At 39.1% G+C, this 16486-nt stretch overlaps 1 protein-coding gene across 1 annotated transcript in view; it reads left to right on the top strand.

Moving 5' to 3' along the window:
• Positions 1 to 16170, top strand: part of MYO3B (myosin IIIB) — a 498102-nt gene extending 481932 nt beyond the window's left edge. The window contains exons 33-35 of the mRNA XM_050751472.1: positions 12942 to 13048; positions 13421 to 13467; positions 14296 to 16170. Coding sequence (XP_050607429.1) covers positions 12942 to 13048; positions 13421 to 13467; positions 14296 to 14434 — 293 coding nt within the window. The 3' untranslated portion in view covers positions 14435 to 16170. The remainder of the gene's footprint in view (positions 1 to 12941; positions 13049 to 13420; positions 13468 to 14295) is intronic.
• Positions 16171 to 16486: the final 316 nt, after the last annotated feature.

The following is a 16486-nucleotide window of genomic DNA, read 5'->3' as shown; positions in this document are numbered from 1 at the left end:
AAATTGATTTTATAATGGACTTCAGAAATTTGTTCCAAAATTCAGCAGAAATTAGTGAAATAACCAAAACATACCTTTCTATTTAACCTTTGCTTCTCTCAGATACTTACTATTTTCTTGGCTTTTTTGAAGATGAAGACTGAAAGAATAACAACTGAATTTCTCACCACTAATACTTCATTGATTTCATTTTTACATCTTACTAATTAAATGCAAGATAAAAATTACATTTGTGATTTTATTTTGGTCTACTACTCACATTCTTTTCTATTTCTGCTCAATCTCTCTCTCTCTCTCTCTCTCTCACACACACACACACACACACACACACACACACACACACACACACACACACACACACCTGGCAGACATTTGTAGATGTAGCCTCCCCCAAATCATGTCACTCATACTAATGACTGCCCTCTCTATGTGTAAAAATATTTTATAATTTATGGACCTGGGTGGGTATTTGTACAGCTGTGCAATATTAATCTATACTCTGCAGGTTTTGCTCACAGCTGGGCAAAGGCTGAGTAGGTGAGGTTTTAATGATGTCTTTTAGCCCATCAGTAACCAAAGGACCCGGAAAGTGGTTCAGAGGAACCTACCTTGTGTAGCTTTGCTCTTTGGATGAATGAATCGTGTTAGAATGAAATTCTGGTGTATTTATGGAGAACTTTTTCCTTTGAAGCCTAAATGCATTTTGATTGGTTGCCTTTAAATTCCAACAAGCTGAAAAGCAAAAGCATTTATGTCAGTTTCACAGATGAGGCTCCAAGAGGTTAAGTGGCGATTACTCTGGAGTTATAGCATCTTAAAGTTGGAAGGGACTTTAAAGGGCCTCTGGGCTAATGGTTCTTACCCTTTTCCTGCCTTCACACTGGCTTCAGGCAACAGATCCCCATGAGGCATGTCCCTCACTGCACACAGATGTTCACACACTGGGAAAGAATGTGACTCCAAGGAGAGCAGCTCAGAATCTTCAGGCCAGAACATGTGTAATCTGCCACACCAGTGTCCTCCATTAAAAATTACTACCTGAGTCCAACCCTCTCTTTATCATTTTACACAGAAAACATGGCAGCAGAGGGGTAAGGGATTCACTTAAGGACATATACCAATATGTGTCAGAACTTGAACTATGTATGCCCGGGTCTTCTGATTCCCCCGTGTCCAGTGCTGGTTTTGCTACAGCTGACCAGTCCCTTGCACACTCACAGTAGAACTAGAACCAGCTCCTCGAAGAGTGAGGCAGAGCTGGAGACAAGTGCCCCGGGGTCCCCTGCTGCAGGGAATCAAAGACCCCGTCACAATTAGTTTAGTAAAACCAGCACTATCTGGTGTCCCATATCCGCAAGCACTTAAAATGTCATTCCAATCTTCAAAGAAATTCTTTCATTCCATTTTTATCTGCTTTTACCCAGGACATTGTTTCCCAGCTCCCCAGTAGTTCACCAGGTGATTTGCATCTCATTAGAAGCTCCAGAAATGACATCTCCCAGACTGCTGCCTGGCATTGTGGGTCCACTAAGCATCAGATCTAGGTCTTGGATTTTTCAGGTTGACACTTTTTTAAAAGCTGAGTTAATGCTGTTTTCCCACTGGGTGCAGTTTCAGTGGCCATTTTCGCCTTAATTCCTGCTCCCGTGCTGGGTTGAGGTTAGGGAACTGCCATTGTCAAAGATGAAGTCAGTCATCTCCACGTGAAAGCACGTGGTGGATGAGAATATTCTTGGGCCTCAGAATAAAGGAGTTTAAAGACTCTTAAAAATAGAAAGATGCTACATGATGCAGATATTCCAGGCATTACACAAAGCAAAACAAAAAAGCAAGCCAATAGCAAACCATTGCTGAAGCTGTATAATTCATTCTAAATGTTTGCCTTTTAAACATTTTCCCCTGGATCCAACCTCCCGGGGACCACAGAGTTTTTGCCCTACATTTATATTTCGCTTTAAAGAGAGTCTCCCTAGGTCAGAATGGCTTTTTGGCTTTGTCATTTCTTCATACCACAACTTCCAGAAGAGCACTGAAGGGCACTGTACCTCTGGAAACCAGAGATAGTATTTCCATGGTCAGCAAAATTATTCTCTTGGAATAAGAGAAATATGATTTTCCCAGTGTACAGGGAAATAAGGAGCCCTTATGTCTGCTTTGGGCTCAAGCCATTTGATGCAGCTTCCAGTGCAAAGCAAATACCTGATGGTGCCCAGAGCTTCCCCCATCCAGAATTCCTTTTGTCCAGTGAATACTTCCCTGAGCCTATGCCAGCTTTTCAAAATGGCACATAGCTAATCTGCAGAATTGATCTAAGCTCTTAGGAACGGGTTAAATCCATGGTTTTTCCAACCCTGGCTACAAATTAAAATCACTGGGAAGGAGGAGGAACTTTGTTTTAAACAACTAACAATACCAGAACCCTACCCATGACCAATTAAATTAGGATCTCCAGGGGTGAGGTCATGGTATCTGTATTTTTAAAAAACCCTTCAGATGATTCTAATATGCATCCAGGGTGGAGAACCACTCCAGTATAACAAGAAATACAGCAGCCCCTTCGCAGCACCTGCTAATGCCTCTGGCACCGTGTTTTACCTTTTCATATATTATCTGTCATTCTCACTACAACCCTACAAGGAAGGGGTCATCATTCCCAGGTGAAGGCCTCTAATAAGTGCTGAGGTGGTTATCATACTCCAGTTTTTCTGACTTCAGATTCCCACCCCAACACACGTTTCTCAAAGTGTGGGACATGGGCCACTGGTGGCCACCAAGTTGACTTTTGATGATGTGTTGATGTGACATTAAATAACATAATTCTTTTACATAATTTCTTATGTAAAAGAAAGTTACTCTTTTTTCAATTCTCAGTTTAAATTCTCCAGATTACTCTAAGGAGAAAGTCTTAGTGGTGCTAGTATGTCTTAAATTCCTCTCACATTTACTCATCTCTCTTTTTAACAAACCTTTTAAGAAACCCAGAACCTTCTATAGGAAATGGAATCTAGCACAAGTGTGATGATACTGTTTCATTTTCATTGTATTTACTATATAGTTCGCTTCTATTTATGGCAAACGACATGTTTTCCATTTACAGTGGTGAATGAAGTTCCAGTTTTAAAGAAATGTATTTAAGCAAAAAAAATCAGTTGAATTTTTGAAATATTAAAGAATAAATAGTACAAGTGAATATAGTGAAAAATGCCTAATAGGTAGATATGTGACAAAAGCTTGAGAAATATTCCCCTACAACATGCTAATTTTTTAAATAGGCATATGCACACCTGTTAGCCAAGGGGACTGCTCATCTACCATCCTACTCCAACAGACTGACAACAACCTGTTCCATCCACTTTATATCCACCCAGGACCTATGAACTTTGCTGCTATTTCCAACTGAAGAGGAATCCTGAAACACAAATGGCTAACAAACTGGGAGGGTAGGGAACATTCACCCTTTTCAAATAATCAATGACATGCAAATAGAAACACAAATGAGATGTTATTTTTGCACCTATTATATTGTCAGACTTTTTCTTAAGAGCCATCTCATGCTGGTGAAGGCCTGCTTAAATGGGTAATATAGGTACGGGTGGTAGAAGTGTATTTTGCTGCACGCTTTCTGGATGGCAATTGAAAAAGAAAAATCGTAAGTTTTTAAAATATGCATACCTTTGGCCAGTAATTCTTCTTTTAGAAATTTATCCTAAGGAATAATGAGCATTTGTCAAAGACCAAACTATATGTTCCTCAAAGCACTGTTATTATAGAAAAACATTGGAAACAACTTCTATACCCAAAATAGGAAATTATATAAATCAATCATGATTCATCCATAAAATGAAATGCCACGCAACCATTAGAAATAATGCCATTTAAACTATCTCTGGAAGAAGATATCTCTGGAAACTTGTCTCAGCAGTTACTACTATTGTGGGAATGAGATTGGGTGTGGAAAAAAGACAAACTTTTCACTGCTTAACTTATTTGAATGTTAGGTTCATTTATTACCTTTTCAAAAAGTAACTCTAAAAGAAACACACTATTTCAAAAGTTGCCTAATAGAATGGAAAAATATTTATGACTTTATTGTTAAGGGGGGGAAGCTATAACCCAAATTAAATGAATGAATGAATTTTTTTAATTAAAAAAATACATATTCCTATAAAGATATTGAAAGGACAATAGTAAAAATACTAAGGAACTTTGCTTTTAGAGACTGATTTCGTCTACCTCTTTGAAACATCTCTGGACAGTTTCCCCAGAGGTATCCCAGGATAGGAAAGACCCTCTTCCTATTGGAAGCCTGGACAAAAACATCCCAATTAACAGTCAGAACCAAAGAATAGGCAACATAGATGGAAGAGCTCTTAATGAGAATGGTGAATAGTCAGTATTCATTCATTCATTCTTCATTCATTCATCATTTGTTGAGAGTGTGCCGGGCCCTGAGCTATTGGTTTCAGGGGAAGTTACTGCCACCTCCTTAACTAATAAGTAGAAAATTCCACACAGACAATTTATAACTCCAGCGTCTTCCACAGGCACTAACTTAACTCAGGGATGTTTTCTTTGTAGCAGTTTTGCAATTTTGAAGAAGATTGTTCATGACATAACATGGCAAGTGGGAAAATTTGTAGCTTTCCTTTCATCTTAAAAAGCAGGATCTGAATTACATGCACCCCAGGAGAAAATCTCTCTTTCTGGTTGTGTGTGTATGTGTTTTACAAAAGCCCACTGAATTCCTTAGTTCCTCCTGAAGTTAGACTTGGTGAAGTGAAAACTTACGAAAACATCTCAGCAAAAGTACAAGCATCATAATAGAGGCCATGGCCTAGGCCCTGGGATTTTGAATCAAGAATCCTGAGTTAATATAGCTTAGGGGCCTAAGCTCCTTGGGCCTCAGACCTCTCAGATATAAAAGCAAGGAGCCAGACCACAGAGAATTATCCTCTGTGACATGACTTAAATTTGGAAATCTGAGCCACCAGGGCATAATTCCCCGTCTCCAATAACCTGAGGATCTGTTAGGCTCTGAGCATCCCTGAAATAGTCCATGCCTCAAGGCATATGAGGGGCAAGGGGATTACAATTCATTTCTTCATTTCTAAGGTGATGTAGATTATTGGTAGACTTTCTGGTGATATGGTTCTTATTGGGAAGGAAAGATTTAATATGGTCAAGCACAGTGGTTCTTAACGCTGACTACACATTAGAACCACCTAAAGAGATTAAAAAAAAAAAAAAATTGATGTCCAGGCCTTGACCTGGGCATTAGTATTTTAAAAGTTGAACAACTGGTATCATGTAAAAAAAAATACTCAGTTGGATTTGAAAAACCTGAACTCTCATTTGGGCTTTGCCTCTAACTGTATAATCGCTTAGTCTCACTATGCCTCTGTTATCTGTTTAGAGTTATTCGGCCTTCCTAAAATGAGATGAAGTAAATAAAAAGTACTTTGCAAAACAAGAGTTGCTATGTAAAAATGAAATGGTTAGGGGAAGAGACACAGAACCAGAAAAGACAGGTCATGTCTTCAGAAGCTATTTCATGGGAGTATCCACTGGAGTACCATGCGCATGGTCAACCCTCATTGAAGAGAAAGACTGTCGAGCTGACAGCTGGGTTACTGTCACCTCCAAATACCCTGAGAACCTTGGTCGGAGAAGTGACGCACCTCCCTTTATGCACAGAGTTGGCAGAGCCCTGTAAATTAATTGCACAACTCTAATCCTATTTAAATGCCCCAGGGGTATAGCTTATAACCTCATATAGGATTTGCCATCTGTAAATCTAGAACACTGAACACTCTGTTTGCTTAAAGGGGATGTTTCATTTGGCAAATGAACCTGAGAACGCCTCATCCACAAAATGGCAATCAGATCAGCAATCACACTGCTCAGAAAGTATCTATGCCTGATGAGGGACCACAGAAGGGTGCCAGGGACTATGGCTCTCCCAGGATATTCTCTCCCTTTCTTCCTAGGACCCCTGTGCATTGCCTGCCCATTCCTCAGGAGCCGAGAACCCATTCTGCCCCACCAAGCTGGGGAATACATGGGCTGCATGCCCCATCCTGCCCTTCCTTGAAGTTGTCCTTCCCTTCCTTCAATCTTGCTAGGAAACTTACCAGAACTGGCACATCTGTAGCAGGTGATGAAAACTGAAACATTAAGTTTTAGAGGACAGTGTAGGAGGGGGCATTTGTAGCCAAAATAGCTGCAACTCAGCAAGTTAAATGGAGTAGAAGAAGACATTTTCTTCATCTCTGAAACCTTGGAAGAAAACAAAAGCCTCATTTGTGACTTACAACTCTGCATGAATTAGGGTTGCCAGATTTAACAAATAAAAATGCAGCACACTCAGCTAGATTTGAATCTCAGATAAATAACCAATCATTTTTTAACATAAATATGTCAAATATTTCATGGATGTAATAAAGAATTATTGGTTGTTTATCTGAAATTCAAATCTAACTGTGTGTCCTTTTTTTTTTTTTTTTTTTTTTTTTTTTCTGGAGACAAAGTCTCACTCTTGTCGCCCAGGCTGGAGTGCAATGGCGCGATCTCGGCTCACTGCAACCTCTGCCTCCCGGGTTCAAGTGATTCTCCTTCCTCAGCCTCCCAAGTAGCTGGGATTACAGGTGCATACCACCATACCCAGCTAATTTTTGTATTTTAAGTAGAGACGGGGGTTCACCATTTTGGTCAGGCTGGTCTCGAACTCCTGACCTCAGGCCATCCGCCCGTCTCAGCCTCCCAAAGTGCTGGGATTACAGGCATGAGCCACTGCACCTGGCTGAGCCATTGCACCCGGCCATGTCCTCCATTTTATCTGGCAACTTTAGCTTGAATATACCTGCATGTTCAATAAAGAGAAAAGAAAAATTAAATTTACAAACCAATTGTTTGAAGTTATGTGGCAGATCGACTGAATTCAGCTATTTATCTCTCACCAAGGGCTTGGGCATGTGTGCAGCCCAGTGTGCCGGTTTGGGATTAGGAAGTAAGGAGTATGCATTTGCCAGTGCTCCTGAAATGCTATCCAGATGTCTTCCATTTTCTGACAGATTTAGCTCCAGTTTATTATAAAATTCTATAACAATTCAGAAGAGAAAGATGTGTTAAAGATCTAAAATATGAAATCAGAAGGTGCAGGGCAGGGGGCTGGGGGGATGTGCAAAGATTCTTGAAAAGGAAAGAGACCTATTTTAAATGCAAACTGGTGTTCTTAACATAATATACCTTTAAAAGCACAGTAAGGAGGTAGTCGCCAATGTACCACAAAGTGGAGAGTTTGGTTTGTCTCACGGGCATCTATGCAAGGTAGTAACAAGCCACTTTCAGAATATGAGCATTATGGTCCTCAAAGTAAAAACTCACATTTAATGTGAATATTCAGGCCGGGCGCAGTGGCTCATGCCTGTAATCCCAGCACTTTAGGAAGCCAAGGCAGGTGGGTTGCTTGAAGTCAGGAGTTCGAGACCAGCCTGGCCAAAATAGTGAAATCCCATCTCTACTCAAAATACAAAAAATTAGCCAGGCACAGTGGTGGGCGCCTGCAATCCCAGCTACTCAAGAGACTGAGGGAGGAGAATTGCTTGAACCCTGGTGGTGGAGGTTGCAGTGAGCCAAGATCGTGGCACTGCACTCCAGCTTGGGCAACAGAGCAAGACTCTCTCAAAAAAAAAAAAAGTGAGTGTTCAAACTTGAGTTGCCCAGTTTCTCTACATAAACTAATCAAATGAACTAGGTAACTATCCAATAACCATATTGTTTTATATCTTAATGCAAACTGGCCCAAAAGTCAAAAGACAGGGTTCAAGTTTTCACTCTGCCACTTACGAATTTAGCCTTTTTTTGGTTATACTTTCTTCATATATGCAAAGAACTAACAATTTTGGTACTATGTGCCTTATTGATTTTTTAATATTTAAATTTTCAAGGGAAAAATTATGATAAAGTTCTCAATGCATGTACATGCATAGATTTAGTCAATGTGCTGTATGTTATTTTGTATTTTACTTTTTCCAAGTTTTGAATTTTCTTCTGTCAACATCATACACATTTATCACTGCTTTGTCAGTGACTCAACAGTTTTTATATCTGAGTTAATGTCTTCTCAATTATTAAATATGTATCATGTTTCTAGCTTTTTTCTGCTATAAAAAGTGTTATTATGTCTGTCTTCATACAAATTGTTTCTTTTTCTTTTGGTTTACTTCATTGCAACGTGTTCCTTGGAACAAGTTGCTTAGTTCTGGGGGTTTTTTGTTTTGTTTTAGTTTTGTTTTTTTTTTTTTTTTTTTTTTTTGGAGACCAAGTGTCACTCTATTACCCAGGCTGGAGTGCAGAGGCACAGTCTTGGCTCACTGCAACCCCCCTCTCCTGAACTCAAGGGATCCTCCTTTCTCAGCCTCCGGAGTAGTTGGGACCACAGGTGCATTCCAATATGCCTGGCTAATTTTTTGTATTTTTTGTAGAGATGGGACTTTGCCATGTTGCCTGGGCTGCTCTCGAACTCCTGAGCTCAAGCAATCCGCCCACCTAGGCCTCCCAAAGTGTTGGGATTACAGGTGTGAGCCACCGCGCCCGGCCAGCTCTGTTTATTGCCAAGTTGCACTTCAGGAGGCGGGGAACCTATGGATTCTGCTGTTTCTCTGGGGCCCCTCCCACATTGTCTTTTAACCTTTTGGTGTACGAATTAATAGAGAAGCAGCAGTAATTGTTAAATTGAAGCTGTTTGTCAGGATAGTTCAACATTTTTCAGTATCTCATTTTCTAACTATATTTCTCTGTCTCTTGCCTCAGCCTTTCCACATTATGGATGTAACTTTTATGGGTATATATCTTTTAATTGTTTTTATCTTTCTGTTGTACTTCCTTTCATCTTAGTTTTGTTACTGTCCATCATATGGAACACTTTAATATAATTAAACCCATGCATGTCACTAGCATCTTCTTATACAGCTGAGAGAGTCTATTTCATTTCTTTCTAAAGTTTTTTGGAGATGTTTAAAATTCTCAACTATATAACTCATCTAGAATTTATTGTGGCCTGTGAGAATCAAGAAATATATTGAGAAAAGTAAAGGATTTAGAATTTTAAAAACTAAACAATTTGAGTCCAACAGCACTAGCTTAAACAGCTTTAAAGAAATCACTAATCACTTAACATCTTAAGACAGCATCCTCTACTAGATTGAAAACAGGGACTTTGTCTTATTTCTCTTTGAATTTTCTACAAAATCCAGCAAAGTACCCTGTATATAGGATAAATGTTAATATGTCTGTATTTAAGTTATATTTTTGCATATTGCTATTAAATTGTTCCAATAGTATTTATTAAACAACGATCTACTTCCCAATTATTTATTTGGTTGCTTACAATGGATCATTATATCAGTGACACTCAGATTTCTTGTAATGGTAAAGCACCTGGAAGTTACAGCATTCTTTTCTGAACATTGTGAAATACGGAAAAATTAAACTTAAAATAATGAAAATTACAATTTGATGCTAAATCAGATAAATAGCTTATACCAGATTCTAGTATAGTGTAGAAACCGTAAGATTAGACACCAACAGTTGTTTTTAAGTAATGGGAGAAATATTAAAATTAAGAACATTCTATCCAATAACTTAATTCCTTATAAGAATCAGGAAAAAAAAAGCCAATGAAACAGCAAGTTCGTCAAGAACAAAAGTTGAAAATCATAATGTATATAAAGCATTACCAGTTGAGACAATATAAATAAAAACCTCTGATAAAATGTAAACACTATATAAACATGAAGTCCAGCTGAACTAGGCTGAACTCTAGCTGAACCCAAAAACTTCTTAAGATCAGTCTTTTGAGTTACCATGGATGGAATTCCTGCCATATTAGAAAGTGTAAGGGAGAGTGGATGTCAGACCTCCAGAGCATGCTTCACACCAGCAGCCTGACCTAAGGACACTTCTCTTCATTGATCTATAAATCAGAAAGGATATGACACAAAAGGGACTCACAGCTTCACATTCTACCATATTGCAGAGTATGGACTTCACAAAGCAAACAAGGAGGAGGTGTGTTGGAACCATCAGAAATAACTGCTGTGTTCTTTGTGTTCTGAGAACCTTGCCAGCACGACAGGCTAGATTCCTGTGCTCTGCACAGTAATCATGAAGAGGTGGATGAGAATGTCTGTTAAGGCTGTTGGAACCCTCTGCAAGCAACATTGTTTTGCTATGCTAATTAATATTTTTCATTGAGGCCGGACATGGTGGCTCACACCTGTAATCTCAGTACTTTGGGAGGCCGAGGTGGGCAGATCACTTGAGGTCAGGAGTTCGAGACCAGGTTGGGCAACATGACGAAACCCCATCTCTATTAAAAATACAAAAAATTAGCTGGGCATGGGGGTGTCTGCCTGTAAGCTACTTGGGAGGCTAAGGAAGGAGCATCACTTGAACCTGGGAGGCGGAGGCTACAGTGAGCTGAGATCGTGCCACTGCACTCTAGACTGGGCGACAGAGTGAGACTGTCTCAAAAAATTTATATAATATATAGTACATATAGTATATAGTATATTTTATGTACTATATAGTATATTATATATATCTTGTATATAATATATAGCATATTATAGATAATATATAGTATATTATATATAGCATTTTATAGGTAATATAGTATATAATATATAGCATGTTATATATGATATATAGTATATTATATATGTTGTATATAATATATAGCATATTATAGATAATATATAGTATATAATATATAGCATTTTATAGGTAAAACAGTATATAATATATACCATGTTACATATGATATATAGTATATTGTATATATTGTATATAACAGCATATTATAGCTAATATATGGTATATAATATATAGCATATTATAGATACTATGTAGTATATAATATATAGCATTTTATAGATAATATATAGTATATATCACATTTTATAGATATATGGTGTATAATATATATCATATATGATATATAGTATATGATATATAGCATATACTATATATAGTATATCATATAATATATATATTTTTTTACTGAGCTTACTTTTACTTAGACCTTTGACTTTAAAAAATGTTTCTCCTTAAGAAAGACAATATCCTATAAGCTGGGTGCAATGGCTCACGCCTGTAATCCCACCACTTTAGGAGGCCGAGGACGGCAGATCACTTGAGGCTAGGAGTTCGAGACCAGCCTGGCCAACATGATGAAACCCTATCTCTACAAAAAATACAAAAATTTGCTGGGCATAGTGGTGCACACCTGTACTTGGGAGGCTGAAGCAGGAGAATAGCTTAAACCTGGGAGGCAGAAGTTGCAGTGAGTAGAGATCACACCACTGCGCTCCAGCCTGGACAACAGCGAGACTATCTCAAAAACAAAAAAGGATCATATGCTATAGTGTAAAAAAAAATTTACAAAAAAAAAAACCTATTGGAACACAAAGTAAGAAATCTAGGGTTGGGTACTACCTGGCCACTTGATCTGAGATGCGCCATTCAATTTTATGGGCCTCAGTTCCTTTTCTGGAAAAAAAAAACAAAATGGGTATTTAGAATGGATGGATCTGATAGTCTTTTTTTTTTTTTTTTTTTTTTTTTTTTTTTTTGAGACAGTCTCTCATTCTGTCACCCAGGCTGGAGTGCAGTGGTGCAATCTCAGCTCACTGCAACATCTGCCTCCCGGGTTCAAGCAAGTCTCCTGCCTCAGCCTCTCGAGCAGCTAGGACTACAGGCACCTGCCGCCACGCCCAGCTAATTTTTGTATTTTTAGTAGAGATGGGGTTTCACCATGTTGGCCAGGCTGGGTTCTGATAGTCTTGTCCAAATATAGCTATGTCCCAATTCAAGAAAAATCAAGATACAAAACTTTATACTTAGGGAACAGATATTTTGCTATTAATAATGGACCTTGCTAAGTCACTCTCTACTTTTAAAATTCCCCCAGAATTTTTTTAAATTGTGGAAATCTCTGGTGAAGTTAAAATATGATTCCAAGTAAAATCCCCAACTCTTTTTAATGAAGAGTTTATAATAAACACTCTGTCCTCCAGGATAGTGATGCTTTTCTCTAAACGACAATATTCATGGACAATATTCTACGACAGGGGTGTGTGTGTGTGTGTGTGTGTGTGTGTGTGTGTGTGTGTGTGTGTGTTGCCAGGAAATCAGAACTGCTGAGTCCTGATTCAGATATAGAGCCGAAAGGACAGTAGATCCGTGAAATCATTTGCTTGGAAGGGAGATGAATTGTGACTTCTTCTGACTCATGGTTTCTTAATCTCCAATGTGCTCTTGGTCCAGGGTTCTGAAATCAGGACAAACAGGGAGAGACTGCTTCATGTAATCATGCAATCATCCTTTCTCCTTCTCTTTTACACTACCTCCAGAAACTGCATGCATCAGTGCTATTGTTCAAAGCCTTTCAGTAAATTTTAGCTCAAGCCATTTTCTCCCCCAAAATGTATCCCACCAAAAGGTTTGCTTCTCATCTCCCCAAGAGTATGTGTGCTCCAGATGTTTTTGAACTCTCACTGCAGGATGTGGTGCAAACCATCCCTGATTGCTTTGGTTGTCCTAACACAGTCATCCCACTAAGGGCACCCTACTCTATAAAGGCTGACCACCAACTTATACTTCACCAATGTGGAAACACCAGCTTGCTTTCTGTCATCCCGGACCGCTGATTCAGATCAGAAAGCTGAATGCGAAGTTACGGACAGTGGCCCTTGTTTACACTTAGCAATCTGTGTGTATTTTTTAGGACGGCATTTCTCCTAACATTAGCAAAGCTTTTAATATGCCCACTAAAATAGGACACAGTTTCTACTAAGTGCGTTTATGTGAAGAGCCATTTTTCACTTAATTTTCCCAACACCTGGGACGGTTTACAGCAAAGTTTTGCTATCTTTTTTCAGGTTCAGAAAATGGTCTCGCACAGAAGCAACGAACACCTCGCCGACGATGTCAGCAGCCCAAAATGCTGAGTAGCCCTGAGGACACTATGTACTATAACCAGTTAAATGTGAGTTCAAAGTGGCCATAAAGCTGTTTCACTGGCTTTGTTTCCAGTTAATAATTCTGTTATTACTACCTGTTCCAGCCCCTGCAGCCCCACCCCCACCCTCATGCTCTCGTCTTGAACATGTGCTTAGGCTCTTTATCTGTTGCTTTCATGTCAGGATGTCTGCCTTCACGGTGAATAATTGATGTGGTTTATCAAAGACGAGCAAGATGCATGCTTCATCAGGCTCACTTGAGCCCTTTGATCAAAAAAATTATGCTGTGACTTCTGATATTATCAGCATCTGCTTGCATTCAACACAAAATCACTTTGAATTAAAAATTAACGACTTGCTGCTTTGCTTTGACTGTGTGTTCTTGGCCCTCTCCACAGGGAACTCTAGAATATCAAGGGAGCAAGAGGAAGCCAAGAAAACTTGGGTAAATATCTGTCTTCTTAGTTCTAAGCAACTGTAAACAGAAGGGGTCCTTTGTGATATTACAGAAAATGCAAAACTTTCCAGAGAGGCTTCTAAAAATATGCAATCCAGATATTGCCACTCTTATTGACATTGGAAATTACTTTTCACAGTAGCAAGTATACAAAACTTGAATCTATTCTGTCCAAAAAGGTTGAAATTGTCACCTAAGGGCAAATGTTATTTCTCATAATTTTTCCGGGGAATTGTACTTTCTTCATAATTAGAGACATGTAGTGGGTTATATAAAACTCTCCTTCCACAAATAAGAGCACTCTACGAAATACAAATAGGCCACTTCCTCCACATTATCCTACCCCTGGGCCTTAAAACATGCACAAAGAGAAACATGCCCCACTGGTTAGACAGAGGATAGTAAGGAATTTGTCATTCGTTTGATTGTAAGCATCGCAACTGAGAATAGCAATGAAGTATATAACGGTAATAATTAGAGAATTGGAGGAGGTCAGGAGGAAAACTTTCTCATCTAGAGGGAACCAGATGGAGACAGAGAGTTCAATCCCATAAATCAAGTTGCAATATGACCACAACTTCCAGACACCGCAAAACTAGACCCATTATCAGTGCGTGACCCCAAGGTGAAGGGCTTCGTAGATCAGACCCTGGTACCTCTGTACTGGGAGACCCTGAACCACTTAAGCTGTCCGTCCCCTTCAGTGTTGGAACCCAACCCTGTTCCAGCTACTCACATGACTTTAGCTGCCCCAGTGATGATTGTAACATTTGTTTTCTTTTTTTGTTGAAAATCCTGTTGTTTTCTTTGTTGCAGCCAAATCAAAGTACTTGATGGGGAAGATGAATATTACAAATCTCTGTCACCAGTGGACTGCATCCCTGAGGAGAACAACTCAGCCCACCCTTCCTTTTTTTCTTCATCCTCAAAAGGAGACTCTTTTACTCAACATTGAATTGTACTTCCTAACCCCAAATCTGTCCAGAGTAGTAACATTCATGGTAATCAACTGTCTTTGCATTAGTAAGCACTGACATGGGGTCAGCTTCTTTGGCCATATGGTCCATGCCTGAGCCTTACTGAACAACTTGCAGATTCCAAAACATCTTATCCTATCTCTACCACTCTCCCACATCTGTTGTGCAGCCTGAGCTGGGCGCTCCCTTCCTTTCCCATCCCATGAGTCCCTGTGGGTCACTGAGAACACCTTTACAACAGTATAAACAGCCATTCATGCCCCCAGTGTCTAGGAAGATAACAGACAGTCTCACCACAGTCTAATCATGGACACTGATAATATTTCTTGATTTTTCCTATCAAGTTACTTTTCAATCCATTCAGAATCTGCCCCAGTGGAGACCCAGGAGTCCCTTTCCTGCACTCTTCTCCACTCTCCCACCTTTGCTGGGCTTTTCTATCACTCCCACCTCCCCCAGAGTCAGGGCTCCATTGCTGAGTGCCCCATCCTGGAGGATTGGCCCCAAGATCTCCTAGGACAGGATAATTGCCTGTGTTTAGGCAGAGAGGCCTAAATCTTTCAGCTTTCTTAAACCCTCTCTTGTTAATTATTATGCTGAGAAAGCCTTTGCCTCTTTATTTCACCTTGCTAAGACACCCACACTACTTTGGTAGTGAAAAGAAAGGAGTGAGAGGGAAAGTTTGGACCTGTCACTTTGGTGACACGGAAAGTCCAGGTCACTTTATTCTGTAACTCTCCATTCACTGGTCAAATAACTCCATGAGGCTCTCAGTGGCTACAGTAGAAGGACCTGATATTGTCCATCTTTGTGTGCACAGAGCCTAGCACAGGGCCTCGCAGAGGGGATACCTAGTGAATGTAGACTATGTGGAAAGACTTAACTAAGTTACACAAGCATATCTGACAGGAACGTTACTTTCAATTCGTACACTATAATCTCTGATTTTTCACTACGTTTTGGATAATTCTATTGTAATGATTTTAGATAATATAATACTCAATATGATTCAATATGACAAACTTTTTTGAGCACCTGCTTTATATAAAACATGACAAAATTGCTGTGTGATGTAATCAAAAACAAAGAAGCCCTATAAGACCCTTTCTCTAGAACAGATGTTCTTAATATTTTTCTTACTCAAAAATATGTGGTAGATAGTATGCAAGAAAAGCTGGGTGCAGTGGCTCAGGCCTGTAATCCCAGCACTTTGGGAGGCCAAGATGGGCGGATCCTGAGGTCAGGAGTTCGAGACCAGCCTGACCAACATGGTGAAACCCCATCTCTACTAAAAAAAAAAAAAAAAAATACAAAAATTAGCCCAGCGTGGTGGCGTGTGCCTGTAATCCCAGCTACTCAGGAGGCTGAGGCAGGAGAATAGTTTGAACCCAGGAGGTGGAGGTTGTAGTCAGCTGAGAGCACGCCACTGCATTCCAGCCTGGGCGACAGGGCAAGACTCTGTCTCAAAAAAAAAAAAAAAAAAAAAAGATAGTATGTAAGAAAATACCTAAATTTTGAGAGAAATAACCTTGAAGAAAATCTCTTCAGAGTTTTGAAAGGGAACACATTAATAGGCCTTTTATGGAGATAAATAATGAAATGAGGCATTTAAAGATCTCAGAAATTGTAATTTTACAAGAAAATGAAATATAGCCAATTTTTCAATAGCTGAACTTCACCCAAAAGGTAATGTTTATAAGATAAGTAAGTAGAGCAGGAAAAATGCGGATACATTTTATTTTATTGTTTAAAACATAATGCATAGAATATATAAATTTTTCATGTTACTATTAATATATGAGTGCTTTTGGAAGTTTCACTTTTATCATTGATTGTCTACTTTTGGTTTGATAATATTGCTGCTTTTCAAATTATTGAATGGAAATGTTCATAACTCCCTGCTTGTCCATGCACAATGTAATTCTAAACCTGGCTTGTTTCTCATTTAAATATATCTATAAATAAATTTAAAAAGAAAACAGAAGTAACTGTGGAATCATAATCCAGAAGCTCTGCATAGTTAAGTCGTT

This window comes from Macaca thibetana, chromosome 12 (genome assembly GCF_024542745.1).
Source record: "Macaca thibetana thibetana isolate TM-01 chromosome 12, ASM2454274v1, whole genome shotgun sequence".
NCBI lineage: Eukaryota > Metazoa > Chordata > Mammalia > Primates > Cercopithecidae > Macaca > Macaca thibetana.
The sequence above is the reverse complement of the archived record's forward strand: the minus strand, read 5'-3'. Positions and strand labels throughout refer to the sequence as shown.